This window comes from Colletotrichum scovillei (genome assembly GCF_011075155.1).
Source record: "Colletotrichum scovillei strain TJNH1 chromosome Unknown Contig00005, whole genome shotgun sequence".
In the NCBI taxonomy this organism is placed as follows: domain Eukaryota; kingdom Fungi; phylum Ascomycota; class Sordariomycetes; order Glomerellales; family Glomerellaceae; genus Colletotrichum; species Colletotrichum scovillei.
This window is the reverse complement of record NW_023336263.1, coordinates 1,585,840-1,613,421: the sequence shown is the minus strand read 5'-3', so window position 1 is coordinate 1,613,421 and position 27,582 is coordinate 1,585,840. Positions and strand designations below refer to the sequence as shown.

Here is a 27,582-nt window from a genome sequence, read left to right as displayed (position 1 = left end):
CAAGCTGTAGTAGAAGCATGCTTGATGTGCGAAGTGATTCGGGAAACAGGTGCAATTTCTCTCACAACGGCTGCGAATTCTTTCTCCGAAGATGTAGATCGCGAGATCTTGCAGCCGCTCTCAGAATACTTTGAGACTAATTGGGGGGATATGAAGTCGGATTAGAACAACCGTATGGACAGGCCAATATTCTCTATCAGTCCCATTGAACCAATACACGCATTTCAATGCTTTCCCTTCTAAAATCCTCCTTGCTTGTGATGGGATTATCGAAAGAGGCATGCGGAACGCCAGGAGTCGCCCCCAGGGGCTCCTGCGAGTCAGCGTTCTTGAAGATCAGCAATTCTGTCGGCAACTGATTTGAGAGGTAAAACCATCTTTGTCCCTCGTTGAAATGAACTTGTGTATTTTCAAAAACGTTGTCACGATCGACGACATCGCCCGCCATCGTATCCCGTGCGAAGTCGACGGTCTGGGCATCGCACAATGCCAGAGGCCAATCGACCAAAGGCCCTCGAAGAGGATGCCACACGCTTGCAAGCCACCTTGTCAGCCCAATCACAGCATGATGTGGGTGGTTCCATATGTGATGTATGTGCAGAAACAGACGTGGCAGAGTATCGGGGCAGCCGAGTTGATGGTAAAAATGCTTCGGGAACCACGGAAGCTAGTGGAACGCTAGACAAGGCCTGGATATCGAGGCTTGCGAGGATGTTGTGTTGGGAACAGGAGCACAGAATTAAGGCTTACTTGACACACTGCCAGCGTCGCGCCAATATTGTATCTGCCTCACCCCCAAAAGTTTCCTGAATGATGGCCCTGCCTCCTTCGTAGGTATGATCTGTATGAAGTAACGTCAGTAAGGCTTTGGGGCGGGGTAATCGGAGACGAAAGCTCACCGATATGCGCCCTCGAAGCAGGCTGATTGAAGGCGTACAGACTTCCTGTTGCAATTGGCCAGTTCGGATCTCGCCGGCGCACCTACGTCGTACATGAGCAGGCGTAAGCCAGAGCCTGCTTCACTAGTCTGTCAACTTTCCAGACTCAAGGTGAGTACTGACCACGTAGTCAAGTAGGTCAACTGATGTTGCTCCTAAAGCCAGTCTCACCGCAACCATGACTTCTGGAGCATGTGCTTTCTCGATCTTATCTGTGTCTGCGTAGTCGTCATACTGCAGGATGGATGAGCAGTCGGTCACTGTGAAGCCACACTCGCTGTAATCTAAGGACCGAAGGCGCAGATCATGGAACTTGACTTCATGTTGGACTCGGTCAATGTTGCTCTGAGAAAGGCCGTCTTTGGGGCTTGGGGTATATCGAAGCGTGTAAGGCTTTTCGTGTTCGTATTTTGGGTTGCGAGCTAGGAAATGCAGTTGCGCCGTCAAACATGAAGGCGAAGGCAATGCCATTTTGATTGAGGTCGTAGAACATGAGAGGCCAGCTTCGAACACTCAAATTGATTAGCCCCGGCGGTAACTTTGGAGGGGTCACAAATTTATGTTGAAATTGCATGTGAGGAAATGGGTGCTTACTCGAACGGTCGAACCCTTCCGACTTCGGACAATCGAGGACACAACACACCGCATTATCCCCCGCGGCATCTCCGCGGCTTCTTGATTTGTAGAACATGCATATGGCCACGAAACCTCAGGAGACTTGCAGGTCACCAGGTCAGCGTATGTTTCTTATGTGCGACGTTCGGTCAACCTAGCACGTACACCAAAATGTTCCTGTGATCGTTAATCTGTAGCTGAACCCATCTTTTCGTGTGCTGCTCGTGCTAGCTCATAGCGACGCTCTGGATGGATTTTGTCATGATGGCTATAACGAAGTGTGGCTCATTCAGCTCAAAATATGGGTGTGCCCGGAAAGTTTTAGTCTTTAGAAGGAATTCACCTCACTCACGACATCTAAGTGTGGCCGTTGATCGATTGACCGGTTTGGTTGCAAGCTTTTTGGTGTACCAGGTAAGTTCTCAACAAATTCACACATATGAGAAGTTGATAATATCGTGGGTTCCTTGACGCAATTGCATACACGGAGCGCAGCTAAGTCAATGGCTGGGGTTGCCAATCGGGTGATTGCTCGTTGGACGTAATTTTCCACCCATGATACCGTGGATCTTTATCTCTGACCGCCACATCACTGCTCAGCAGTAGTTTGAGCCAAGCGGTGTAGATTAGCCTGAGATTACCTGCAGGATGTTAAAAAAGCTTCAGGCCACTCTCTTCCGAGTGGTACGCCAGTGAAATATTTAATATCCTCTCAATTGCGCTTGCCGCCCTCTCGTCAGTCGCGGCCTGACTCAGATAATCTTTTCCCTAGATTCACTTCATTTCCAAATTCGCATAGATCCCATCCATCCTTACAACTAAGCTTGTCTCAACGTTACTCAGAGCTTCAAATTGGACATACTTTACCATCTCCAACGATTGGAAAGCCACGTGCAACCGCCTCCTGAGGTTCTGTGACCACCTCATGATCTTGAGATCAAAGGAGCTGAACGCCCCCTTCAAGACTTAAGTTATATCAAACAGCATACAACTTCCAGTAATCCAGACCATCAAGTTATTACTACATTCCATTACGATGAACTGTTCGAAACCCACGAAGTCCCAACCTTGGAAGAAAACCTGGCCACCTCGAATCCAGGATGCGGTCACCAAAGGGGCGACATCTGGAGTAGACTACGGGGTTAAACAAGGCGATATCGTCGTAGTTGACGGGACTAGCGCCAACCTCAAGCCTATTCATGGCCGTGTCTCTGACAAGAAATGAGACCGGAGAGCTTCAACTTTCGGGTTAATTATATCTTGAAACCATTGATGCGTGAGGTGGTTTGGCTAACGCTTTGAGGACAGGTTGGTCTTGGTCATCGTACCTTGTTAGAGAAAACACAATGTTATTTTGAGAAGTTGTAATCTTTACGCTTCATAAGTTATGCCATGGTTGGTTCTTTGGGCAGGCGTCGAAGACAACTTCGATGTGGTGGTCGTCGACTTGGGCTTTAATGGTGCAGAGAACCCGCATCGTGCTGAGGTGTGGATGGGAAGACACCGACCAGTATGGTGCCCTTCATCCAGCTAAGACATGTCGAATCTAGTATGAGTGATAGCATTGCGGCCAGCACATAGAAGCTGATCCTGAGACGATGAGTTGTGAGGATGAGCTATACTCGTAGATGCTGGGTCCTACTTGGTTGTAGATGACAATAGCCTAGATTTCGACAGAGAAATGCTGCGGCCGTAAACAAGTCATATTTCGTGCCTTTAATTGCCTCGTAAACTCGATAAATGAGTCTTGATTTGCCATTAGATCGCGATGCCTGCAGCATATCGACCGAGCTGGATGATGATTCGTCGCGCTTGGCGAAAGCTAGAAGAGCAAAAGCACAGTAAACGGTGAGTAAAATGCACTCAATGCTGTAAGAAGCAAGAAATCGCCAGATGGTAGTATTGTTATTGCGTCAAAGAGTTATTCAGTCATATGTGTACCTCATAGCCTGCGAGGACGCCGTCATTCGCGGGCCCTATTGACTGACACATCGAGTTATGGCGAGACCTTATGTTAATCACTTGGCTGACCCCCCAGTTCTGTTTGAGCGTGCCCAATTGTGCCAATCAATAACTCGCGCATTAGTTGTATTGATGCAGTCATGGCCTTCGAGAGGAGAAAAAGCTTATCGACTTTATATCTTACGCTTGGTTAATGAAAAGACTATAACATGGAAGCACCGTTTACGTAGCGTTCATTTCCGATTAGTCCTTATTTGATATGATTACTCGCACAATACAATTTTCTACGTATGGGAAGATCTTGGGGAGATGTTTGAGGTCAGGGCTCTTTTCGCGGACTTGTCTTCTACTTGAAGAACGGTGTCTCCACTGGCAAGATCAAAGTTTGTCCCCGACTATCTCTAGCCAGCGGCCCTAAAGATACTCTACCCTTACAGTATTGCAAAATAACTACGGGCATTGCTACTTAGTGCGCAAAACGGAAGTCAAGTCTTTGCTGTCCCTCGTCCGTGGTGTTGATAGAGTAGTCCTCCTGTTGCTCCTTAGTCATGGCGTTCCACCGCCTGTCGCGAACCTTGTTGCGCCAGATATAGAAGGCCTTGACAAAATAGAACAGAACGATATTGAAACAGCAGACCCCGAGCAAAATTTTGTTTCCACGGCGATACAGAGGCTGGTCGTCATCACGGTAGATGTTTGAAGCCGCGATGTTACCCGCCTGAACGAACATGTTGTACAGTGCGGCACTAACAGCTCTTGTTCGCACGGCATTGCTGTTTTTGGCATTCCATCCGACCAAGATCGCGTGACAGTAAGGGTAACTCAGCAGGCCCGTCAACAGCGCATATCTGATCCAAGTGCTGGTATCGGCAGGAAGTGCAACGAGAGCAACCAGCCAGGGGAAGATCCATATGTTTGAGATGGAGGAAACGATGGCGCGCTCCTTGAACTTTCCGGAAACCCAAGAGATAATCAAGAGGTTGACGGCAAACAGGAACTGTGATGGGATGGCGAGAAGATTGGCCTGGAACGTCGAGAAGCCCAGTCGGCGCAGGATGTAGGACAAGTATGTGCTCGGCGGGGACGGCGGGATATAGGTGGTAAGGCCGATCAGATACAAAGGCCACTGCTCCCAGTCCTTGATCGCCTTGAACAGAAGAGACGGTCCAACGGCCTCGCTGCTCAGTGAGTTAGTTGATATCCACAGGTAAAGTCGTAGAGTACGAGTATCCATACCGGTTGTGCATGTCACCTTTGCTTGGGTCATCCCGCAGCAAACGGTTGACCATGATCAGCTCTTCGTGTTCGGTGAACCATCCATCTTTTCCACGGAACCAGTTCCTGGTCTGTGTAGGACCAGGCGGCATGAGACCCCATGAGAAAAGGCCGATGATGAGTGTTACGATACCCTCGATAAGGAAGCTAGCCAAAGTCAGTTTTGAACAAAAAGCCCCAATTGCGACAAAAGCTTACAGCCATCTCCAACCGGCCCATCCTGCGACACCTCGCATCTGAAGTACACCAGCGGCGACGAGTGAGCCAACGATGTTGACAGTGCTGAGGGCTGTCCAAAACCATGCGAGTCTCAGAGGCAACTCATTAGACTTGTAGAAGTATGTGAGCCATAAAACAATATCACTGCGTTAAGTTAGTACCTTGCACTCTTGAAGCAAATGTGGAAAGGTTAAAGCTTACGGGATGAATCCACCCATGAGGAGTCCTAGCAGAGCCTTCACAGCGTAAAAGCCGGCACGGTTTGACAAGAAAGCCTGGCATCCTGCCGTAATCGACCAGCCAACCATGATCGAAGGGATCCAAACATCGGCGCCAAGCTTCTTGCTGACCAAACCACTTGGCAACTCGGCAGCGAGGAATGATAGAAGAAAGATCTGAACCACGCATAAGCCAATGAACCTCACAAGATATCTTATCGCATGCGGATACTAACAGTTTGTCCATAGTTGAAATCGTTGGTGGTCATACCGAGTTCGGGAAGCTGGTGTCCGAGTTAGCGTCTTCAATACTGCCATAGCTTACGCCGTTCACTTCTTACCATGTTGTCGGAGATTGCACGATTGATGTTTCGCCGGTGCAGATCGAGAGCACAGAACATGACCTTTCAATGCCGTTAGCTTCGGCCCGCTATCAATCTGCTCACAGGATGGAGTTCTTACCCAAGCCCACACCATGATTTTCCTATCAATCTACGCCGAGCCGAATTAGCGTCCATTTGAGTCCGTGTTGACCAACTCCGATGCGCAGGTGGACAAAAGTATACCTTTCTGACCAACTTCCTCTCATCCTCGGCCGACCATGTGTAGTTGGGATCGAAACGGTGGCGGTTCTCGTATGAAGCCTTTTCGTAGACCTTCCGCCAGTGGTCGGCGATGCTGGGATCCGAGAAGACATGTTCGTCTGTGGACCCGTACTGCTGGGCGACCTGCTCTTTCAAAGACGAAGCTGAAGTGTCGGTAGCAGCTTGGGTCTGGATGGTGTTGACCTCTTTAGTCGAATCCCTGAAGGGACCTTCGACTGCTTTCGAAGCCATGGCTGGACGTGACTGGCAAACAATTGACAAACCAATTGTCGTGTTGAATGCAGAGTCCTGTTGAAGTCTTTTGAGCTCTAGCCACACAGAGGTACCGGGAGCATGGTCCGGTCCGCGGAGATGCAAAGACCTTTATACATTCCATCCTTGGACCCGACAATCTGGTAGTGGTATTCAAACCAGATCCATCTCAAACCTCCTTCCCGACATTAGATGACAGGGGCTCTCCAGAGACAAAAAAACCTTTACAGTGTCGCGATGATCCAAGGCAATCACCTCATGGGCGATTTTCTTCCTTGAGCGAATAGAACTTCTTATCTATGGTGCAATTGCTTGACTGAATTGCGCCGCATGTCAATGGTCCAACGAGTTGTGCTGGGCAGCGTGGGGGGTGTGATCCGGGGTGGCTCCGGCCATGTTCAATGTCGTCGACGATAGCTGGGCGGCGGCCCTTACCTAAGGGCATGGAGCGCGCTACAAACAGCCGATTCAAGCTTACTTTACAGAGGCTTCAGCTAAGCGGAAGGAATCCCGTCTGGACTACCGGGAGTGATTGGGGAGTTGGATGTCTGAGGGTCTAGATGCCGACTGAGGAGAGCTGCTCAATGCCGCAAAGATGACGAGTCAATCACCACATGTGGATAGTGCGTCCGACAACGAGGTTAATCCATGCCCGTCCCTATTGAGCCTTGAGTGTCTCAAGCGGCATGAGCATCCACACGTTTGTTGACGAAAAAGGCTTGGAGAATTTATTGCGTGATGGGGGCCATGGGATTGCGACAGACTCTTGGGCCGAAATGTGAGAGATTGGCCAATCAGATAACAGCAAAAGAAACAACCCGCGTCAACTGCCAACCCCTCCGGCGGTCCCTTCAAATCGGCTATGCAACTTGACGCCAAGAGTTATTACAACCCAATGCCTTAATCGTTCACTACTCCGAGTAAATACTTGATTAAAGGCTGCAAGGTCTTTGTCTTACCCAGAGGTCTGGGTCCGACGGTGCAATTCCAGGCTTCAGCGGTGGCTTGTCAAGGGCAGAAAATGCCCCCAAATTCAAAATAGCTCGAAAAACATACTTCAGATTCATCGAGCTAACGTTTATTTGGGATGCTGGAACTATCTCATCATCCGCTGGTACTATTTGGCGGTGATAAGGATGAAGGAAAAGTCTCAAACGTTGGTAACGGCAAAAAGGAACTCGGTGTCTTTCCGAGACCAAGATTGGAGTGAACGAAAAGATTTCTTCTCTCACAACTGAGGCAACTGGCTGATAATCTTCAGCAAAGTCGTAAGGCATGTTCCGCAGGAATCATTCCCCGGCTGACTCTAGCGATGGGCAACGAAGACATTTTGTGAGTGTTCACACACGGTGTCAATCATTACATTTTGACTTTGCGTTGGACTCATGTCCAAACTACGTAATAATCAATCATCAGTTTGGCATTTCCTTCGTAACTACCTGGCTCACACGGCCGGTTTTCCAGACTATTTCTCAGAAGCTTACTCGCCTCTACCGACCGCATCGGTCTTTGATGTACACAACACAGAACTCCTCACCCCTGCAGCGCTCTAACCCTTGAAGGGCGTCTCATACGGCCGCTCAGCCTGTGGTGTGATTCTAGCCAAGTGCCTTCTTGAACCGTTGTTCCAGTCAATGAGAGCTGAATGTTGGGTGACGCGGTTATCCCAAACAACCACAGTGCCCTCCTCCCACTTCACGCGGGCATGGAAGTCAGCGCCCCAAGCAATGTGTTCGTAGAGGAACTTGAGCAGAGCATCGGACTCTTCCTTCTTGAGGCCAACGATCTCGCGCGTGACTAGGATGATGGTCAGTATTCAAGTGGAGATGGTGTGGGATGTTCAAACTCACATTGAGGGTTGATGAACAAAGCCTTCTCGCCGGTGACAGGGTGTGTGCGGACGATGGGGTGAGTGTTTGCAACAGGCTCGCGACGCTTAATGCTACCCTTCTTGACAGAAGCAGCAACCTGCTCAATACCAGAGTGGACAGCCTGAAGGCCGTGAAGTCTCTCCTGGAAGAGCGGGCTCAGTCTGTTGTAAGCCTCAGCGGCATTGCAGAACAGAGTATCACCTCCTGTCTCAGGCTTGTCGAGGATGTAGAGGAAAGTTGTGCCAGGGGGCTGCTGCTCGTATGAGACATCAGAGTGCCACGCGATAGAGCTGGTTCTGGTGGCGAAGAACTTCTCTGCTGACCTGTCGCCTGCGGCACGGTGGACAAGGTGGACTTCGGGGAAGTTCTCAGGGGATCCTGAAGTTGGGTGAATGTGGTGCCGACCAAAGTACCCGCCGAACTCGAGGGCCTTGTCGATAGGAAGATCGGCGAAGTCCTGTGCGCGAAAAGCGACGACCTTACGCTCGGCGACGAAGCGAGCGAGTTGATCACGGCCAGCGTTGCTGAGTGTGCTGAGCTGAACGCCTCTGACTTCTGTGCCGATTGAGGGTGTGAGGTCGGTCACTTGTGCGTCCTTGGGAAGAAGATCGGGATAGCTAGGGTCTGCGTCTCTGCCGTGCTCGACATGCTGGAAAGGCTGCAGGGGAGGGTATTGTTGTTCGGGGTTCCACGTCGGTAGGTAGTGAGGGTACTACGTCACTGAAGTCAGTCTTTCATCTTCTAATCAAGAATGATTTGACGGGCCCTTGAGGTGGTACTGACCTTCGCGCCTTGATGACCGTCACCTCCCTTGGCTTCAGCGTCCTTGTCGTAGGTTGTGGGTGATAGCTCCTTGTAGTCTCCGGAGCCGTCGGCGTACAGGCGGAGATTGTTAACTGGGAGGTTGGCCGGGTCGGTCACAGTCGCTGTCGCGGTTGCTGAAGGGGCCATTGTGAATTATTGTATTGCCACTGATGTTTTTTCTCCTTTCTTAATGTCGAATCAAGGATAGGTTACCACGGCCAGGATTACAGACTCGAAGTCGTGTCCGTGAGCTTATATAGACTACCCCTCCAAAAGGCCGTCCATGTCGGAGTACATCCGATGAGGGGCAATCGTCCCAAATATTGCATACTGACAAGGGTTCGATTGCGTTGCCTTTCGGACTTTTAACAAGACATAGTCAAGTAGTACCAGCCGATGCGGTACCGACTGTTGGGTTCATGGAACATTGCAATGTTATTGGCGTTCAGTACCTCCTGAGACGAAAGGATGGAGGAGTCGGGTGTTGCTGAATGGGGGGAAATGACGCCATTCATATCTAACAAGACCGATCTTATGGTGGGATGGCCACCAAAGAGACCATCAGAAATGGCTTTGATTAGCAATGGTGGTTGCAATGTTGCTATCCTGGGCGTTGAGCACGCAATCTGTTGATGCGACTCAGTGTGTGTTTGGTGACCCCGCAATCTGGGCGGTGCCGGCTTGTACTCTGGTCATCCCGACGAGAATCAATAGCATCTATGAAGAAGTTCAGCCCGATGGTTTCTTGACACAGAGAGAGTCAGGGAGAAGACTGAGAGATGAAATAGCTTCAGTCGGGCTGTGACGAAGGACTTGTAAGAGCAACGGAGGTTGAGTACAACTAAGTAGGTAGTACCATATTAGCTCCGTGGACGAAGTCCGTTCCTTGTGGGGCGGGCGGTGATGTCCCCGTGCCTTTTGTCACACGGCGCAGATCTGGAAGTCGGTCGGCACTTGGATGCGCCTCCAGATTTAGAAGTTGATGGTTATATGCTGCCTGCAGTATTCCCGGCGTCGTTGGGCCCCGGAATCGGATGGCTTTTCGGGGATTATTTCGGAGGTCGACCGGCATCGGTCGGCAAACTCCCAGTTCGCCCCGTCTGGATCGGACACGTCATTTTCCATCTCAATACTCGCACGCATATCTTCTTTCGATTCGGCTACAGTGATTGAGCATGGTGGCCGATCCTCCGAATTGTCACTTGGTGGAACCGTGATAAGCGGACGAAGGTCATTCAGCCCCAACAGGGTGAACACTTTCGCACGCCAGAAAGACATAGAACCTCTAGTCAACACCTCTAGACTTCATGTGAGGTCATTCTAACACTTGCCTTGTGAACAATCACTGAGAGCTGTTGTGGCAGCTCGGCGAACAGTGACTGTTACTTAACTTTCTGAGGAGCATGAGCACTCCTTCCAAGTCTGCTAACCAGTATGACACAGCATGAGAAAGACTAAATCCCGTATCTGCTTTGACCCGTGCCGAGTACAAATATTTACCCAAGACCAACGGCTAGAAAAGACGGAACAATAGGCCATGGCTTAGGGATGTGATGTCAGCATGAGACAGTTCATCAAGCGTGCCTGGCATAATGGAGTTTTGATGTAGTAGAGAACTGTTTAGTGAATACTCTGTTCATCACCCCACCTGTGCTCTTCAGCCCAGGCAAGCAGGGCGTCATAATCATAGCACTGATGTTGGTAGCCCCATCCCAGGCTTCCAGAGAGCTCATCTGACACCTGCCACTCGATGGTGGTGTCAGCACGACACTGAATGGCTTGTCTGACAAAGTCCCAACAATGACCAAGGTGTCCAAGGTCGATCTCAGTCGAATTGCCATCACGCAGTAACCGAAAGAAGGCCTCCCGAGTAGCCCACTGTTGAAGTTGTCATTTTCTCAGCATATTCAATGGAAAGCGATTGCCTTTCTTGGCAGATACTGCAATTGTAGAGGATGCTGAAAACTTACCACGCAATGGAGCTGGTGGAAGACCGATATTACTCCCTTGTACTCACTCATGGTCGCATTGAACTTTGGCATCTCAGGAACAGCCGTCTCATTCTTGATGATAACAAACCCACGACCGTCTGGTGTACATGTCAGATCTTTCAACTCAGAACCAGGTGTCGGGAACATACGCGGCATCAATGCATCCCAAGCGTCCTTGCTCTCATTCGTCATCGGGCCTCCATATATCGGTTCGGAGTTGAGCGTCTTCTTCATCGGTACTGTAGCACGGCCAATATTAGAAAATGTCTGTGATTTTGTTTTTCATAATTCCCTGAAAAGGCAAGCAAGGGAAATGGGCGGTTTCGTTACTTTGTGGTGGAAGCCACGAAGGCCCGGAGGTTGCAACGGTGTGTGCTGCAGTCTCTGGTGCTGGTTGGCTACCTATTCGCAGTAGGAGGCACACGCAGAGAGCGACGAGGAGAAGGTTCGAAAATGCAAGTACCGTTATGATACATGACGCCCAAGGTCGCTGGTTTACTCTACGTGGCTGTTCACCGGTGTTGGAGTCATCGTCGGACCACGTAAGCAGCCGGCCCTTTTCACGGCATGTCTCAGAGCCCATTACCGCTAACTATTCCATCAGCGTTTTGCGATGGAAAGACAATCGTCCGAGAAGAGAGAAAATGAGACATTTGTACTACGGTCTCAGCGACGCAATAGAAAATGAATATAAATAAACCGGCTTCGAGATCTTCGTGAAACGAGTCAGCAACTTCAAGTGTTCGATTTTTGGCATCGCCTCATCTACCCTTAGTAAAGTGCATTCATCTCGGTGCCGCACGTCCCGGTCATGCCCGCAGACTTTGCCAGGTTAGGAGGCTCCAACATACTGACTGATCGACAATCTCCGCCCTAGAATCAACCCGCTTTCAATCTCATGACTTGAAACCACGCCATGACAAGAATTTGGGCTTCATAGCTCTTGCCGTCTTTCCGGATCGACGGTGAGCGGAAAGTCAAATAAATTGTAAAGAAGCCTCTTTGGCTTCACCAGAAACCCCCAAACCTTGCCCTTAGCACAACTCCCCAATTGATGGAATATGTCATTCTGCTTTTGCTGAAGCTGCAGAAGGGAGATCCTGAATCTGTTCTCTATGAGCATCGGTCCACCTCGCCAATGGTCAAAATCCAGGGTAGATTGGCACAGTTGAAGTGGCACAGGATAAGTCTATAGGACTAATTTCCTAGCGAGGTGTTCTGGGGTATGAGACGCCTCTTTACTCATAATTCACAAAGACATGCACGGCAAGTTTTTGTCGGTCTCAAAGTCAAAGATCCGGGGAAATACGAAGTCAACAACCCTGTACATCCCGTCGGGTTAGAGTCATGCAGCAACCGACGGGATACTATTCCTCCGCTGAGACTGATCCTACTTTACCTACGTAAGTAATTAACTCGAGCAGAGGTCAAGGGTACGTTGAGACTTTTGGCGAGGTTATACGGAGTAAGGCAATCAGAGAGACTTTGTCTTAGTTTAGAACACACTGCCGCATCTCTAGAACACCAACCTAATCGTTTTGGGTATATATATATGAGTACGCTACAACCATCAACAGACTCTCCTCGCTATACATCAATCTCAACCAACATCATCATTCGTTAGCCCATTACTGCCGCAGCACCATCATCATGCAATTCAAATTTGTCTTAGTTGCTGCATTCGCCGCCATTGCCGCCGCCACTCCGCTCGGTGAGCACCCGTTCTCGAGCGGCGAGCTGAATGCCCGCCAATGTTGCATTAGCAAAGTCACCGGTCAGCGTTGCTGTGGCTTCTGCCGCACTGGGAATAACTGTAGATAAACAGTATTCATACGTATGCCTTTCTTTCCCATCGTACAACCGGTGTATGCTAACTAGTCAACTCGTAGTGAATCCGTACGAGACATCTTTTTACGGTCATCCCCGCAGATTTTTGAGCTTCGGCATATCATCAGCCCGTTCATTGTAGAAAATCTGAAGGGGAGACAAAGGGGTGAACGTTGTCATTGCAGACTTCTTCAATTGGCCGCCACATTAGTCAATAACATCATCAAACTCAACGCTCAGAAGAGATGTTTGTTAGCATCTGAACTATTTTTGTTTATTCAACGTTCGGGGCGCCACGGTAGACCAGAAACAGCTGCAAAGCCAAAAACATACCTTACACACTATTCTTTAAATCTGATCTTCATGCATTATATAAACCGCTCTTACGGTGAATGAGTGATCTGTCTGCATTTGAATAACACAACGGCAGCGGCCCATAATTAATCGAAAACTTCCGTCGGTTGTGGCTGTCCTTCAACTCTGACACGATCTGATCTGCTAAGAACTCGAAGAGTGCATCGGTAGTCTCACTTCCTCCTCAATTCCAGGGATCATGGTTGGGAGAGCCATGATGGCGACCACGGAGCCCAGAATGGACGCCATCGTCCCCAAGGTGACCAAGGCCTCAGATTGAATAGAAGAATGGAGACTGATGATAAGAGGCGCACCAACGCCGATGTTTGCGGCCATGAAAGTTATCGGAAATATAAGTAATGCGCCAATGAGATGGTATACCGTACGATCGCTCCTGGCACGCAGGTTGGCGACGGCGACACTGTAGAACATGACCTGAACGGTCTCTAGAATGCCAATAACAATGGGATATTTGAAGATGCGGAGCACATGCGGACCCCAATACTCGTACACACCACCGTTGATAACGACGATCTCGAAGAGACATGAGCTGGCGAACTCTATGACGGCGTATCGAAAGAAACATCGACGTGTGATGCCGCTGGTGATTTGGCGATTGAGAAAGACGGAGACGGTGCCGTAGAGAGTCGCGTAGCCGCTATAAACCCATACGGGCTGCGGTACGCCCATCGAGGTGAAAGCTGTCCACTGGCCGGGGCCGTAGAAGTAGAGCATCAGCGCATTGTCGTAGATTGGCTCAAATATACCGCCTAGACCCGCGGCCAGCGCAATAATGATATAAAACCACGTATTTTCCTTCTTCTGGAGGAAAAGTCCGTAAATGAGTAAGACGGCCCAGATGACGTAGCTGGCGATAACGACAATAAGCTGCATTGGGGCCGAAACCCGAGTGTCGATGGGCGCTGTCAGCACCATCTTAGAAATGGTGGTCGGTAAGTAAAAAGGGTAGGACTGTTCTTCGATGATAGTTGGTTTGAAAAGGAAATCATTTGTAGGTAAGCTATGCGGCATACACTTGAAGAAAAAACAGCAGTCGCAATTAATCAGTCCGTGGAATTAGCCCGAGTCGAATCATCCGGGACCGACTTTTGCCTGTTGGAGGCATATGAAGTGAATAATTAGTCCGTCCGACAAGCAGCAGTGTTGAAGTGTCCTGATTAAATGGAATGACGAAATCCGCGAATTGAGTACATCATATATCCTCAGCATTATTACGACTGAGCCGCTTAGATGGGCCGGGGGGAAGAGATTGCTACTCCTGCCAGAGGTGGTGGTCTTTTCCCCCACAATCTAAGCCAGACTTTGGCGACGACTTACTCGGGTCTGAAGCCTGGCTAAGCCGTCAATGAGACTGCCGCAAGTACCTATATTCCCCAGAATGCGCTAGAACGTTGCCCCAGATCATGTATACTAGTTCCACCGGGAAACCAGGGAAAGGGTAGAGTCCGTAATTTGACGACGGGTTCGATTATTAGGTGGCAGTACGGTACGCATTCCGTTATCAAAGCACCACTTTGACATGATGCCATTTTGAACAACCAATGCTGTTATATAAAGTAAATATGTGTCGGCTTTTGTACTATTGTATCCGAAGGAAACGTTGAGCTTATAAGTTTTAAACTCAGTCCTTATGGAATGAGAGTTTGTTCCAGATACCGAGCCATGTTCGACTTCCCGCCGGCATTAGTTCCGATGGCTTGCTACTGAACGTCTGGTCAGAAGGTCCAAGGAGATCTTGCCACTGGAGAAGTAAACTGGCCCTATACCGAAACAATCTAGACATTTGAGAAGAAAAGATAATTACCGGGAGACCAAGCGGCGGGTTGATGGCCGTTATCGAAACTAGGGGCCATGGCCCAGCGATTCATAGAAATAGATTCACCAAACAGGAATCAGCAGGGGATGTCAGAACCTAAAACATAGACAAAGAAGCTAGGATGCCAAGGGTGCGAGTTTAAGAAGACAAAGCAACCAAAAATGAACAGAGGTCAGCAATGAAAGATGGGCCTTGGGCATTCATAGGCAGGATTGCGGCGGTTCGTCGGTTGCACATATCCAAGAATCATATCTATCTGGCATCAAGCGGCAAACAGTGCATTTTCCACGCTTGTTTTACTTCCAGGAGAATTTCTATTTATATCCAAGAGGACATGAACTGCTAATAGGTACTGAATCAAGGGGTCGGCAGTCGGGATTATTTCTACCTCCTCGCAGCTCAGAATTCTGCCCAGACTGCGGAACAACCGGGCCTCAGCTTCGTTCGGTCAAAGCACGGATTCCCAACAAACCACCACATTTGAGAATTCACACTTCTCTCTAAATATTCTAGACTCCTAGATCCATTCATCTTTAATTCGCTCCATTTTCTTCTTTATTTCTTTCTAGACACTCTCACTTTCTCGAGAGATCTGGCTGCAAGAAAGTGCGCCCACCGGCAAGAAGCCTTTTGGTAAATAGTTTGCGTTTGAAGCTAAGCGCCTGTTGGAAGTGCGAATCCACTCTTGTTATTACACGACAGGGTTCACAAAGGCACAGCAAGCTTGTCCAGCAATCTCGTGGGCGTCCTAGACCAAAGTTAGATCAATCGTATCCACAAAGATCCGTCTTATAGAGTTAGGTGGCATAATCTGACAGCTGTGAAAAAACATGTTGTGCCTGGCCGCTCTGCTTGTCCACTTCCCTCCTCGCTACATCTACTTTCTCAATGGCTGTTCAAGGTCTCTTTCCATCATGGCACCGCAACAAGGGCCTAGATTACGACGCGGTTGAAAATGATCCGTCTTCCCGTACAGAACGGCCAAGTCTTTCCGAGGTCATAGCCTCGAAGCGCTTTCGCTGGCTGGTGGGGACAGTCATTGGAGCGCTATTGGTGGTCTTTGTTCTCGACAACTCTGTTCAGGTTTCGAGATTCCGGCACCCGACCTCGTCATCATCCCAGGCGGCGTTGGGCCAAGTCGAGGGCGCGAAGAGCCACACAGACGTAGACTGGTCCCGGTTCGCCTATGTGCAGTATGCCACCAACACACCATATCTATGCAATTCGGTTATGGTGTTTGAGAGGTTGCAGCACCTGCAAAGCAAAGCTGATCGCATCTTGCTGTACCCTTCCGAAATGCTAGATCCCCTGGCAACAACTGGAAATACCAAAGATGCTTCCCTCCTCATTCATGCGAGGGATACATATGGTGTGAAACTAATTCCCATCACTGTTCAGCACAGAAAAGGCTCGGATCGTGCGTTGAGTCCCTTGGTTGCGCCTCACCAGTTGTGTCTATGATGTACTAATGGGTCAACTACAATAGCTACATGGGCTGAGTCTTTCACCAAGCTCCTAGCCTTCAACCAGACCCAGTATAATCGAGTCCTTTCTATTGACTCTGATTCCACACTGCTACAGAATATCGATGAGCTATTCCTATCGCCGCCCGCTACGGTCGCCGTCCCGCGGGCCTACTGGCTCTACCCTGAGAAGAAGATAGTTGCTTCGCACATCATGCTCGTGCAGCCCAGCGTTGCTGAGTTTGCCCGGATAGTGGAAAAGGTGGACCACGCCGGGAAAGAAGAGTATGACATGGAAATCATCAACGACCTGTACAAAGACAGCGCCATGATTCTCCCTCACCGGCCATATGCGCTGTTGACTCGCTCTTTTGGCGGCGATCACCAAGACTACTATCTCGGCAACAGCAACGAGGTTTGGGATGCGGTAACTGTCTACAATGAGGCCAAATATCTTCACTTCTCTGACTGGCCTATGCACAAACCCTGGTTGAAATCCTCTGATAGTCTGATCAAGGAGAGGCAACCTGACTGCGTGGTCAAAGATGGGAATGAGGATTGTACTGCACGAAAGCTGTGGCTTAGCTTCTACACGGACTTCAGAGCTCGTAGATCTGTGAGTACACTCGACTCCATTCGATTACTGCGACATGATTTTGCTTACATGCCTAAAGCAAGTTTGCGGTATCGACACCTGATCCAAACTGTCAAGCATTAGAAATTTGAACCAGTCTTGAGTTGAAGAACGACGGATACCCAGCACAGGATATGCATTAAAATCGAGAGCTAGATTTTGAATTTTCTTTCCCCGCATGAAGCGTGATGATCGATTGAAAGCCACAACTTGGCCTGGACGTGACTGTCCTTAGATGAAAACAGGCTTCCGTCTGGTATTACATCTGTTATGTAGGAAGGGTGTTCTAGGTTTCAGGAATGAGAAGTCGTGACATCAAAAGAGCTGTCGTCAAGACCACAGGCATTTGTCTTATCGAAGGCGCACTAACAACAGTTCATTCTCCCTTGAAATCAATTGCTAGTCTCAAAATACTTATCCCCGACGCTAGGCTGCGGCTGACCTGGTGCGTGAAGTGCATTGCAATATACGCGGCGATGTGCCAGAGACTAATGTTACTTGACCGTCGGTTTCATTGGTGAGGCGTTGAGCTTATGATTGTGGCGGTAGGCTGAATGTGGGAAGTTGGAAGGGCAATTCAGAATTGACAATAAGTGGGAGGATGGTTTTCCATGTCGGATCTCATATAAATCGGCTCTTCCACAGGTGAAACTCTTGAGCATTTTACAAAGAACACAACCATAGGTCGATTCTAAAATGATGAGGCTTCCGAGCATCGCAGGTGCAGTACTTTTGCTGCTGCTGCGAACAGTTCCAATCGTGTACGCGCAGTCAGCATCGTCTTGCACAGCAGTTCCTAGCGTTGCCTCCTGCGTATCCTCGGTCACATCACTCATCAGTCGCACAGCGTCCGCGTCGAAATTTTGCTCTTCAGTCTTGGAATGCCCTCTGCCCACAAGCACGACTCTGGTCGGCACTGTCTCAACGACGACAACCAAAACGCAGACATCTACGTACACTCTTGAAGAAATAGTAGGTATCATGGACTCTAGGGTTGCGTATCAAACTGACGCATGTTCGTGATTGATAGGGCACCGAAACAACTACAACCTCCACGTTCTCTTACACAGTATGCGTTGTCATGTTCCACATTGCGCCATCAAGAACTTCAGGAAGCTGACACGAGTTCCATTGTTACAGGAGTCAACCTACATTTACATAGCAACTGAGACTGTGAGGCCAACATGGACAGTCGAGTAGGCCATACAGATGACAATGAGGTGTGTGCTCTTGACTGACTGTTGTAGGCGATTCGAAGTTACAACAGCAAAGACGAAGAAACGGCGAAAGGCCACGAATCACCTTGAAGACAGAGCAGTTACTTCAGTGTGCCCGTCTGCAGTTCAGAAGAGCGCCTGCTCGTGTCTTTACACGTGTCCAGGACCTATTACCAAGGATAGTCGCAAAACCATTAAGAGTGTTGAGACTGAGATCTCATGGGTCGTAGGTTTCTTAACCCGGAAATCCTCCCTGAGGCCTGTTGACCAGACCAATATTGACGTGAGTCTGATCACTACCTTAGGTAACAACTTCTTTCATTACGTATACCAATATCGAATACTATCCGATCATTACAACCGAAGTGTCACTTCTGACTAGCACTGTCACGGTAAGTCGCGAATCACAAAGTCCCCTGCGTTGTCGCCTTATGGTCGTCTCTGATCTTGAGTTCGGGACATTTTAGCAAGCAGAAATTGCGACCCATACGCGAAAGATCAAATGCACCCCTTCATTCAGCGACGCTTCTTTCTACCTCCTAGCAACCGTTGCACCGGTCCCAACACCGGTCCCGGTGTACAACGGCAGATACGTGCTCGCGAATCCGCAGTTCGAATTGTTCACAGAGAATGGCGTTTTGTTCGAGCCGCAATATACTCCGGACAAAGGCACCGCCAGCATCTTCACCCTCGATAGCAAAGGCCGAATCGTCACGCAAACATCCTATGACGATCACTTCTTCGCCAGCGATGACTATAATGACTTCGAGCTGATGCACATCCTGCCCCGTGGATGGATCCAGGCGCGCAGAGGTCATAATGGCGAGGACGTCGGGTTTGACTATGTCTATTGCACGATGCAGCCTCCGTCGGGGCGATATGTTGGTGGATTCAAGGAGTTGGCATGCACGCAGGGGTACTTCAATGCGACGGTCTTGCAGTATTGTCCGTTGTATGACGAGTATTTCCGCACAGGAACGGTGCTTGGGGCGGGGTACAGTGCTACAACTCCTGATTGTCTGCTGGTGACATACTTGGTGGTTCCTGTCTGCTGATGATAATCGAGAGCTTCAGCGCTGATTTTGTAGGGTGGGTTGAAAGGTCCGGAATTACGGCTCTGGTTACCCAAGCCGCCAGGCTCCACCTCGCCGAAGTGGCCTTCGGGAGCCGGCGCCGGGAATCTGAGGTGACATGCGTCGGGGCCTCGCCTGAGAGCTGCTTCCGCTAGGATCCATGTATGCATCATCTTATGCTTCATTAAACTCATTCCCTCGGACTAATTCATCAATATGTGAACTCCTCCTCATTTGAATGAAGGTTGTCTGGCTCCTGCCAGTTGGGCGACTGACTCGCAGGAACAGGACGCGTCGGGCCGGGGCGGGAAGGTCCTCCATGTTCGTCCTTTCTCTATGCCGGAGATACTCTATTCGTCCCTGCACCAATTCCGTAATAATTCTGTTTGTCGAATAATTTTGGGAACCCTATTTTAGAACGGAAGGGACGATCAGACGAGAACACGTGACGTCATACCGTACACAGAAGGCAGGGACCTCAAGTAAGGTAACTACGTCATTCAACGTTCCCCAGTTGTTCCTGACAATCACCTCGCAGCCGATATTGCTGCAGCACAACCAATCCAGCCTCAACTGTCAGATTTGTTGAGTGCGGCACTTCATGATACCTTCTCCCTCATACAACACACCTCAGAACACCACTCGCGAGATCACACACCACGGGAAGCAAGCAGGCTATTGCCGCTCATTTCCTGCTACCGATCACATTAAAATCCTTGTCTCTATCTCTCGACACCAAGCACACACCACAATCACCATGGCAGAAATCGCGGCAGGCGCTGTCGTAGCTGAGCAGGTCGTTTCCACTGGCATTGAGGCTGGAGCTGCCGTCGCCGTGGCACGCCCAACCCAGCCTCTGAAGGTGTCACTGTCCCAGGTCGCCACCACCCAGTCCCCCGCTTTCGACACGTCGTAAGTCAGATCCCTTTTTTTCTAGGGAAGTTAACTCTAATATTTGAATAGCGCTCTTGCACGTTCTCACCACTCAGTCACTGTCGTCAACCACAAGGCATGCATCTTCGGCGGCGAGACAGCAGAGGGCGAGCTAGCTTCTACTGACTTTCATGTCCTCTCCTTGCCGGCCATGACCAAGGGTGAGCCAGTTGCAGCCTATGCTTGCTATCCGGCATTCGCAATGCAGGATGCAGAGACCGGCAAGACCTACGTCCCTTCCCCGCGTTCAAGACATGCGGCGGCAGCCCGCGGCCAGTTCGTGATCGTCAATGGCGGTGCTGATGCTAGCGGAAAGCCCATCGACGAGACTTGTCTCTGGCTATGGGACTCTGAGAGTTTGAAGTGGACCAAGATCCAAGGAGCAAGCCAGATTGGCAAGACCATCACGCCGAGATTCGACCACCACATCTTTGTCGAGCAGACCCAGGACTTCCTGGTTCTCCACGGAGGACGGACTGCACCAGGACAGGAGGCATCTACCGAGACTTGGATGTACAACTTTGATACTCTCGCCTGGACAGCACTACCGCCTTCTCCTCAGCCTCCTCTCGCGGCCGCATTCGTGGATAACGTTCTTTATACCATTGGGGCTGACTCTAACATGAGCGGTGCTATCCACTACATGGACCTCAAGTCAAACGCCGAGGACCGCGAGAAGCCCGACGCTCTTCAGTGGAAGACTGTCAACTTCCCTACTAACCCACTCACCCCGGGTCCCCGCCCCCGCGAAGGCGGCGCGCTAGTGCCAGTAGACACTGGTGTTGGCCGACACTACCTCGTCTATATGTTTGGCGAGAACAGCACTTCAGCCGATAAGGACTTCTACACTGACATTTGGGCTCTTCAGCTACCCACTCACGGCTTCAACGCGGCTGCTGTGAAGGATGCGATTCGTGACAAGCTGCCCCGTGTTAGTTCTGGCGAGTTCAGCTGGGCAGAGGTGGAGCTCATTCCGACAGAGGAAGTCAAGACGGAGGGAAAGGCGCACCCCGGACCACGGGGATACTTTGGCGCAGACGCAGCGGATGGAAAGAGTGTCGTCTTCTGGGGCGGCGTCAGTGCGCTGGGCAAGGAGGGCGATGGATGGCTGCTTCAGGTCCAGTGAGCAGTGCCTGGTTGATAAATGTGTGGAGGACATAGGAAACAAGATTCCCCAAAAGTGTATTACTGCCTTAGTCAAGGACGACCAAAAGAAACAAAACACCTTCATGTTAGGCAGGATCCTATATACGTGACCCCCTTTGATAACGAGGGACACGCCTGTAAGGAATCTGGTCAGCAAGTCAACGGAAGTCTCATTCTTGAGTGGCTTTGCCAGTTTGTCTCAAGACTGCAACAAACTTAGCCGGGAAGGGGGCGTTCTGGACAGGGGCATATTCTACTGCTTCATGGGGAGTTGTGACCCAAAGGTGCCAGTTTGCTGGTTGAGTAGCCTTTCGTGTCGCCAGTTGTCCCGTATGCCAAAGTGCCCCTTCTACTCTCTTTGATCGCTAGTGATGGGTTTCCTCTGGTCTTTGAGATCTTTGTTGGAATCGCTGCTCTATCCAAGAAAAGCCGCTCTGCAAGCATAACAGGCTAAGATAGAAGAGGTAGGGGCGCACTTGCCGTCAAGTCACCATGAATATCGCAATGTGTACACGAAGTGGTATCTACCCGGGGGGCTACTGCCCAATTTAGCAATATCTGGCAAGTAGGAAGGACGGCCTCTGTCGTGCGCACCTCCCCTCCCCCATGGCACGGCAAAGCCTGAGTTACGAACCTTTCTGCCCCTTTCTTTAATCTTCGACGCTTGACTTCGCACCTTTCATCTACATCAACTCCATACATCTGTCTCAAATCAACAAAATACAAGCATTGCAGTACAACAAGATCGCTACAAAAGACGGGCTCCGCTCCGTCATGATGGGTGTCATCTTCAGCCGCCAGCCGCGCAATCGCCAACCGCGCAAGATCACGACAGAAAACGCCACCAAAAATGTTGATTGCAATATCCTGTTCATTTACATCTCCAATCCAGGAGAGACGATTCTTTCGAAGATAGAATGGGAGGCTGCACTCTACATCAAAGCCAAAGATCTCAAGCAAGTCCTGCAAAAAGGCCTCATCATCTCGGAAGACAACGTTCAGCCCTAATCCGGCTGTATCACGTTCAAACAGTGTCCCGGTAATCTTCAAGCCAATGACTGGGTCCAAACCCGTCGGTACATTTTGTCTGGCAAATCATGTGGCGGATGGACGGCGCATCTCGCGGTCGGGGCGCGCGAACTCGGTCCGCTTACGAGATTTCGAATGGCTGATCTCGTTGGCCATGCGGATCGGGCTGAAGCTATCAATGAGGAGTTACAATCTGTGTATTTCTACGATGCTCAACTTGGGGTGTCTGTCTCTACGTGGAGTACGGATGAGGGCTCTGAGCCATGGTGGCCTATGCTGGTTACTATTCTCCCGCGGAAGACCGAGGTTTCGGCCTCAGGGGATGACGTGAAAGGCAATGCTGCTAGTGTCGGGGAGCCGGTAACTGCGTCTGGTGGAAAGACGAAGAAGGGCTAGACACACGCTGAGCCCTGCGAGAACTTGAAGAGCTAGATCACGGAAGTGTTGCGTGATTACGATGGATCGGTCGTTCGGATGGCATTGCAAATCGTAGTTATCACATGTATACATACTCAATGCAACGAGTCTCAGTCATCAATGTATCAAGGCCTGGCTGGATGTAATCGGGCAGTCAAGCGGTTGCTTGACTTGGGATTTCGTAGAACATATGGCGCATTGAAGCGCAATCCCTAGACCAGAGTCGACGGTGCAGATGACACAAAATACCAGGGCTAAATCCATCGCCTCTCATCAGTTCCAGACGAGACATCTAGCCTCGCCTTCACAGCTTGGAACCCCCAAGGAAAGTGATAAGGCACCCGCCTGTGTCACGAACTCTAACGTGATTGAGTGAGTAACTTGTAGAATTGATGTTTTCTTCTTCTGGTTAACTTGCTTGGGAGTTTATTGTTCCACGGTAATCTACCAAACCTCACTTTCTCAGCCCGCCATCCGTCTATGAGCATCATCCAGCAACTCGCGTCTCGTCTCCTAGTCGAGCGCGTCGTACTGGACGTCCGCCGGCCTCGCCCTATCCGCAATCTTCTTCTCAAGCTCCTCGACATGCGCATCAATCTTGGAAAACTGCCAGGGCCAGTTGACGACGTACAGGAACGGACGGAGGTCGTGGCGGTTGTCGTCGGGGTTGTACGCCGAGAGATGCGGCGAGGGCGTGAGGATGACGGCCTTGTGGCGGTTCATCGAGTAGAAGCGGAAGAACCTCTTGACGCGCTCGCCAATCTCGCGGGGACCGTAGCCGGGCCTCTCTTTCCAGTCTCCGAGGAGACGGAGATATGTCGACCACGGGCCGAGCTTGTGTACTTTTCTCAAGATACCGAATTCGGAGAGTTCGCTGCGAAAATGGTCAGTGTTTGGAGCCATGGCAGGAAACGTCTGGTGTCTTTACCTGTAGGCCAGGCCCATCTCGGTATCTGCCTCGTCATCTTGGACTCCGGCAGAGAGAGGAAGAAGCTCCGCCGACGGCGTAGCCTCGAGGAATTCGGACATGATGGGCAAGTCCCACTGATCCCTGGCCCAAGCTTGGAAGTTCTTGGCGTCCGTTTTGGAGATACTTCCTAGCGGCGCGATATCTGCGGACGATGCGTCGCTGGCATTGGTAAGCTTGATGTGCCGTATGCACATGCGCGTGGGGTTCGAGACTTACTATTTGGTGTAGTAGCCACGCAGGTTCTCGTCGACATTGCCACTTCCCAAGACAAGAAGCGCTGCGCCGGCTCTTGGGAGTTGTCTTGCAGTTGTTGATAGCTGTGCCAGCTCGTACTGAACAACGAGGCGGTTTCTCGCCTGAATGTTTTGGCGCGCAAGCTAGATCCACTGTTAGAACCTCGTACATCTTGCCGGGAGGGTTACTCACATTTTCAGCGGGACTGCCACCTTCGACACCATAACGGGGTTTAAAGTTAAGCGTCTTCTCGATAATAGCCTCATGAGCTTGAACCGCTTCATCGATTGAGATATCAGAGTGGTAAGCCCCGAGGACCTCTGCGAGGCGGCGGGCTCTTGTCCGAGTATCGTCTCCTGAATTGACAGTCCCCATGTAGCACGAGTGCAGCAGGCGCGATACAACTTCCTGTGGTGTCTCAGGCATGAACGTCTTGTCACCAGTGATGCGTCTCAAATCATCCAACGTCGACATCTCCCCGGCTTCAATGGACTGAAGCACGAGTTTAGCCATGCTGTAGACGAAGAGCGCGACCGTCGAGGAGTCCAGACCTCCACTCAAGGCGAGGAAGTAGCCAGGGGAATTTGTGCGGCAGAGGTACTGCCAGAGGAAGACCGCTTGAGCCAGGGCAATTTCTTCCATGGGGTCGAGAATCTTAAGCTCGATCTCCTTTGCGATTTGCAGGTGATCCGATAGATACACTTCGTCGGCGGGCCTCGTCAGTCGCAGATCGCAGTCGACTCTAGGGAAGTCGGGCTGGGCAGCAGCCTGCACATTTCGTGAGATGCTAGAGCGATAGCTTCTGACCTCTTCCACAGAAATGGTGGCAGTGATTACTTCAACCGGCTTCAAAGAGAATTGAGAGGATTGTGCAAAGACCTTGCCATTGGCGAGCACCATGCTTGATCCGTCGAACTGGACTTCGAGTCAGCTGCTGGAACCTATTTGAAAGAATTTGGTGGCCAGTTAGTGAATACATACCAGCATGCGCGCCTCACCGTCGACGCCGGTCGCGTTGGCATATACATAGATGCCACCAAGTTTTCGCGTCGAATTCGAAATCAGATCGAGTCGTGTCTTTAGCTTTCGCAGCTCGGCATGACTGGCACTGCTGTTGAGGATGATTTCGGCGCCATTGAGGCCGAGAAACGTCGATGGGTTTAGGGGCGAGAACATTTCCTCGCAGGTTTCACAACTCACGGCAGTGTCGAGCGTGCTGAGGATCAAGTCACCGATGGGGACCGTCTTTTGCCCGGTGACCGCAGCGGCCACGGCTTCTAGGTAGTAGGTCTCGACCTCCCGGAGCTTCGTCCATGCCGTGAAGTGCCGTGCTTCGCGGTAAAGGCCATCGTTGGCCAGGCTTTGCTTGTTGGTGTGAGTCCAGCTTGGGTTCCCAAAAAGGAGGGTTGAGATGGAAAGCTTACCTTTGGCCTGATGAGATAGATGTGCTTGTATGTGCAGAGGACGCGGCAGTTATAACGGACGTTGCGATGGCGGCATCCCATACCAAGATCAATCAGCATATCTTTACAGATGGGATCGCTGATGATCTCAGCAAGGACTTCCCAGCTGTGGAGGAAGGTATCACCTGGCGGGATGTTAGCCCATGCTCATCTCTATAGATAACTTCTCGCAACGCTCGCCAAGGTTTTGGATGTAAGTACCTTCAAGGTGATGGTCAAGACAGCCATAGCCAGGAATCTCCAACTCTGGTCCGGTTCTGAGCGTGGCACCCTGAGCCTTGGCGATGCGAATGGACTCCAAGATCCTGTCACGGTTTCCCTTGAAGTCCAAGGGGACACTAGGCAGGGTCGCCGCCGCGACGGTAACAAATGACATGGCAACGACGGGCGGTTGGCCGAGTGCGGTCCGATATAAGATGGCGGACCTGGTCCGTAGGTGGGATCCAGAGACGGAGCGCAGGAAAAGTGCGATTGGATGGTTGCGGACGGTGGTGGCAGCCGAGGGAGAAAGTGATTGGTTGCAGCGAGTGTTGTTCGGGGACAAAGTTCACGTCAAGCAAAGCAAACGCCCGGGGCGGGGTTCCGTGGCAGGAATTGGGACACTGGACGGCACGGATGGATTGCTCACTTGGCATTAGAGGGGTACGAGGGGCATAAAGTCGTACCCGTCACTGATGACTAAGATGTGATAAGGGAGATGGCGGGGTTGATTTGATTGTGATAAGATAAGGCTTGTTATCGGTTCAAGCAAAGACGCTGGCTCCGGGCTCTGAATGACCCAAGCACTACAAGCTCCATCTTTCCAAACCATCTGCTCATGTATCCCTCCGCTCATCAAGCCCAGGGCACTTTATCGCCGCGGCTCCAAGCTCAAGCTTTGAGCAATGAGTCCGTCAAGCGTTCGTGCTTCGTCCCCAACCATTTATGCCCATGCAATATATTGTTTTTATGTCGTGTTTTCATGTCGTCTGTCGTTCGTATGTAAAGGGCGACTCGTCGCTTGGCGATGTCGACGTTTCGATGTAGTTGTCTGGGTGGGGAAGATGTATCATTGTCGAATTCCGAAAGGTCGGCGCATGCTGTCTAGACTCTAGATACAAAGGCTGAAACCCCCATGCTCATCTTGCTTCGAATTACTACATATCCGTTAGTACAATTATTACAAGGAGCCAAATGTTCTTCACATACACTCTCATTCATTCTTTTCACACCTCCTCATCTCAAACGCTGTCCGTATCTTGTTCAAACGGTGAACGCCGGGAGGGCGAGTGAGGTGGCGGGTGATCACTACTGCGCATCGGAGTGGACTGGGACGGGCTGGCGACTATCCGTAAGGTAAAGTACCTAGGTGGGGGAGAGAAAATGGCCGGGACATCCGTCATTGGCGTTGTGGGCTTGCCGTGCCGCTAGTGCATCGTGTTCATGCTCGCATCATGCTCGGGATAGTCGACGTCTTCGGGACGGCGAATGGTCCAACTGAAGCATCAGCGGAGGGGAATCTTCCATACTCACCGGATCATCCAAGGGCGAGGTCGCGAAGTAGTCAAATAGTGCATTGCAGTACGTTTAGGTATTTTCACATTGGCGATGGACTTCAAAGTGCTGTTCCGAGCGATATCTGGGCAGTGGCGTAGGACGGCGTTTCTGATCGAACAGGTGACGGGGGCGTACGGAGATGGACATGGTCTTGCTGAGCGCGCTTGGGGTTGTGGGGTCTTCACGACGGGCGGAAGCGAAAGCGGGGAACGAGGAATGCCGGCAGGACGTGGAAACGTGACTTAGAGAGAGCGAGCGAGAAACTGAAAGAGAGACAGAAACGATGCGGGCGTGAACGTGGACGTGTGAAGCATGCGAGACGAGATGAAGTGAGACGCTAAGCTGGCGCGAGAATGTGGGGAACGTGACGACATGCTGCTACTGTAATGTTGCTTCGCCTAGCTGCAGTTGGGGTTGATATACGCGCAATGTGTCTGTGACTTTGCCAGAGTTGGCTATTGAGAAAAGCAGGTATAGATAGAGAAAGACATGGAGCAGGTCATGGTGGGATGCTCTGGAGAAAGGAAACAGAACAACGATGGACAAAAGCTCGAAGCAGGACAGAACACTGAATCAACGCAGACAGGGTGCAATCCGTGAATGAGAAGAAATGTTTCCAGAAGTCAGTGGGAAAAGAGCATATGTCGGGATCCGCATGGCTTATATTGAAGGTGGGATCCTCGAGAAGGGGGAGCAAAG

At 50.6% G+C, this 27,582-nt stretch overlaps 8 protein-coding genes across 8 annotated transcripts; 2 read left to right on the top strand and 6 right to left on the bottom strand.

Moving 5' to 3' along the window:
* Positions 1-196: 196 nt before the first annotated feature.
* On the bottom strand, positions 197-1,409 carry HER10_EVM0004182 (uncharacterized protein; the record flags this gene model as incomplete). The annotated part of the gene is made up of 4 exons (XM_035473834.1): positions 197-533; positions 751-841; positions 900-981; positions 1,062-1,409. The coding sequence occupies 4 exons, from the start codon at positions 1,407-1,409 to the stop codon at positions 197-199; spliced, it is 858 nt and encodes a 285-aa protein (XP_035333895.1).
* Positions 1,410-3,765: 2,356 nt separating this feature from the next.
* HER10_EVM0000349 (major facilitator superfamily transporter) lies at positions 3,766-6,063 on the bottom strand (the record flags this gene model as incomplete). The annotated part of the gene is made up of 9 exons (XM_035470134.1): positions 3,766-3,815; positions 4,347-4,696; positions 4,752-4,937; positions 4,989-5,153; positions 5,211-5,404; positions 5,464-5,511; positions 5,569-5,631; positions 5,690-5,719; positions 5,794-6,063. 9 exons carry the CDS (start codon positions 6,061-6,063, stop codon positions 3,766-3,768), a joined length of 1,356 nt encoding a protein of 451 aa, XP_035333649.1.
* Positions 6,064-7,555: 1,492 nt separating this feature from the next.
* Positions 7,556-9,686, bottom strand: HER10_EVM0008317 (TfdA family Taurine catabolism dioxygenase TauD). The gene is made up of 3 exons (XM_035477844.1): positions 8,739-9,686; positions 7,935-8,667; positions 7,556-7,881 (listed from the first exon to the last, which is right to left on the bottom strand). Exons 1-3 carry the CDS (start codon positions 8,904-8,906, stop codon positions 7,634-7,636), a joined length of 1,149 nt encoding a protein of 382 aa, XP_035334180.1. The 5' UTR covers positions 8,907-9,686; the 3' UTR covers positions 7,556-7,633.
* A 693-nt stretch (positions 9,687-10,379) lies between these two features.
* HER10_EVM0007562 (uncharacterized protein) lies at positions 10,380-10,906 on the bottom strand (the record flags this gene model as incomplete). Its single annotated transcript, XM_035477115.1, has 3 exons — positions 10,380-10,637; positions 10,730-10,848; positions 10,900-10,906. The coding sequence occupies 3 exons, from the start codon at positions 10,904-10,906 to the stop codon at positions 10,380-10,382; spliced, it is 384 nt and encodes a 127-aa protein (XP_035334126.1).
* A 2,169-nt stretch (positions 10,907-13,075) lies between these two features.
* Positions 13,076-13,867, bottom strand: HER10_EVM0010793 (uncharacterized protein; the record flags this gene model as incomplete). Its single annotated transcript, XM_035480242.1, has 1 exon — positions 13,076-13,867. The coding sequence occupies one exon, from the start codon at positions 13,865-13,867 to the stop codon at positions 13,076-13,078; it is 792 nt and encodes a 263-aa protein (XP_035334361.1).
* Positions 13,868-15,656: 1,789 nt separating this feature from the next.
* Positions 15,657-16,949, top strand: HER10_EVM0000885 (glucose N-acetyltransferase; the record flags this gene model as incomplete). The annotated part of the gene is made up of 3 exons (XM_035470652.1): positions 15,657-15,956; positions 16,011-16,185; positions 16,255-16,949. 3 exons carry the CDS (start codon positions 15,657-15,659, stop codon positions 16,947-16,949), a joined length of 1,170 nt encoding a protein of 389 aa, XP_035333683.1.
* Positions 16,950-19,689: 2,740 nt separating this feature from the next.
* On the top strand, positions 19,690-22,274 carry HER10_EVM0001713 (kelch domain-containing protein). The gene is made up of 2 exons (XM_035471452.1): positions 19,690-20,067; positions 20,119-22,274. Exons 1-2 carry the CDS (start codon positions 19,757-19,759, stop codon positions 21,212-21,214), a joined length of 1,407 nt encoding a protein of 468 aa, XP_035333742.1. The 5' UTR covers positions 19,690-19,756; the 3' UTR covers positions 21,215-22,274.
* Positions 22,275-22,904: 630 nt separating this feature from the next.
* Positions 22,905-27,537, bottom strand: HER10_EVM0005006 (glutamine-dependent NAD(+) synthetase). Its single transcript, XM_035474632.1, has 7 exons — positions 25,549-27,537; positions 25,309-25,472; positions 24,866-25,249; positions 24,077-24,799; positions 23,867-24,027; positions 23,609-23,809; positions 22,905-23,554 (listed from the first exon to the last, which is right to left on the bottom strand). The coding sequence occupies exons 1-7, from the start codon at positions 25,721-25,723 to the stop codon at positions 23,194-23,196; spliced, it is 2,169 nt and encodes a 722-aa protein (XP_035333961.1). The 5' UTR covers positions 25,724-27,537; the 3' UTR covers positions 22,905-23,193.
* Positions 27,538-27,582: the final 45 nt, after the last annotated feature.

Excerpts from the sequence above, each read along its gene's own strand:
- HER10_EVM0008317 (XM_035477844.1), bottom strand. The coding sequence starts at position 8,906 with ATGGCCCCTTCAGCAACCGCGACAGCGACTGTGACCGACCCGGCCAAC. Across the intron at positions 8,668-8,738 it reads ACGGTCATCAAGGCGCGAAG|TACCCTCACTACCTACCGAC; the intron begins GTCAGTACCACC and ends TCAGTGACGTAG. Across the intron at positions 7,882-7,934 it reads TTTGTTCATCAACCCTCAAT|TCACGCGCGAGATCGTTGGC; the intron begins GTGAGTTTGAAC and ends CCATCATCCTAG.
- HER10_EVM0001713 (XM_035471452.1), top strand. The coding sequence starts at position 19,757 with ATGATACCTTCTCCCTCATACAACACACCTCAGAACACCACTCGCGAG. Across the intron at positions 20,068-20,118 it reads TCCCCCGCTTTCGACACGTC|CGCTCTTGCACGTTCTCACC; the intron begins GTAAGTCAGATC and ends ATATTTGAATAG.
- HER10_EVM0005006 (XM_035474632.1), bottom strand. The coding sequence starts at position 25,723 with ATGTCATTTGTTACCGTCGCGGCGGCGACCCTGCCTAGTGTCCCCTTG. Across the intron at positions 25,473-25,548 it reads TCTTGACCATCACCTTGAAG|GTGATACCTTCCTCCACAGC; the intron begins GTACTTACATCC and ends ACATCCCGCCAG. Across the intron at positions 24,800-24,865 it reads ACGGTGAGGCGCGCATGCTG|TTCGACGGATCAAGCATGGT; the intron begins GTATGTATTCAC and ends CTCGAAGTCCAG.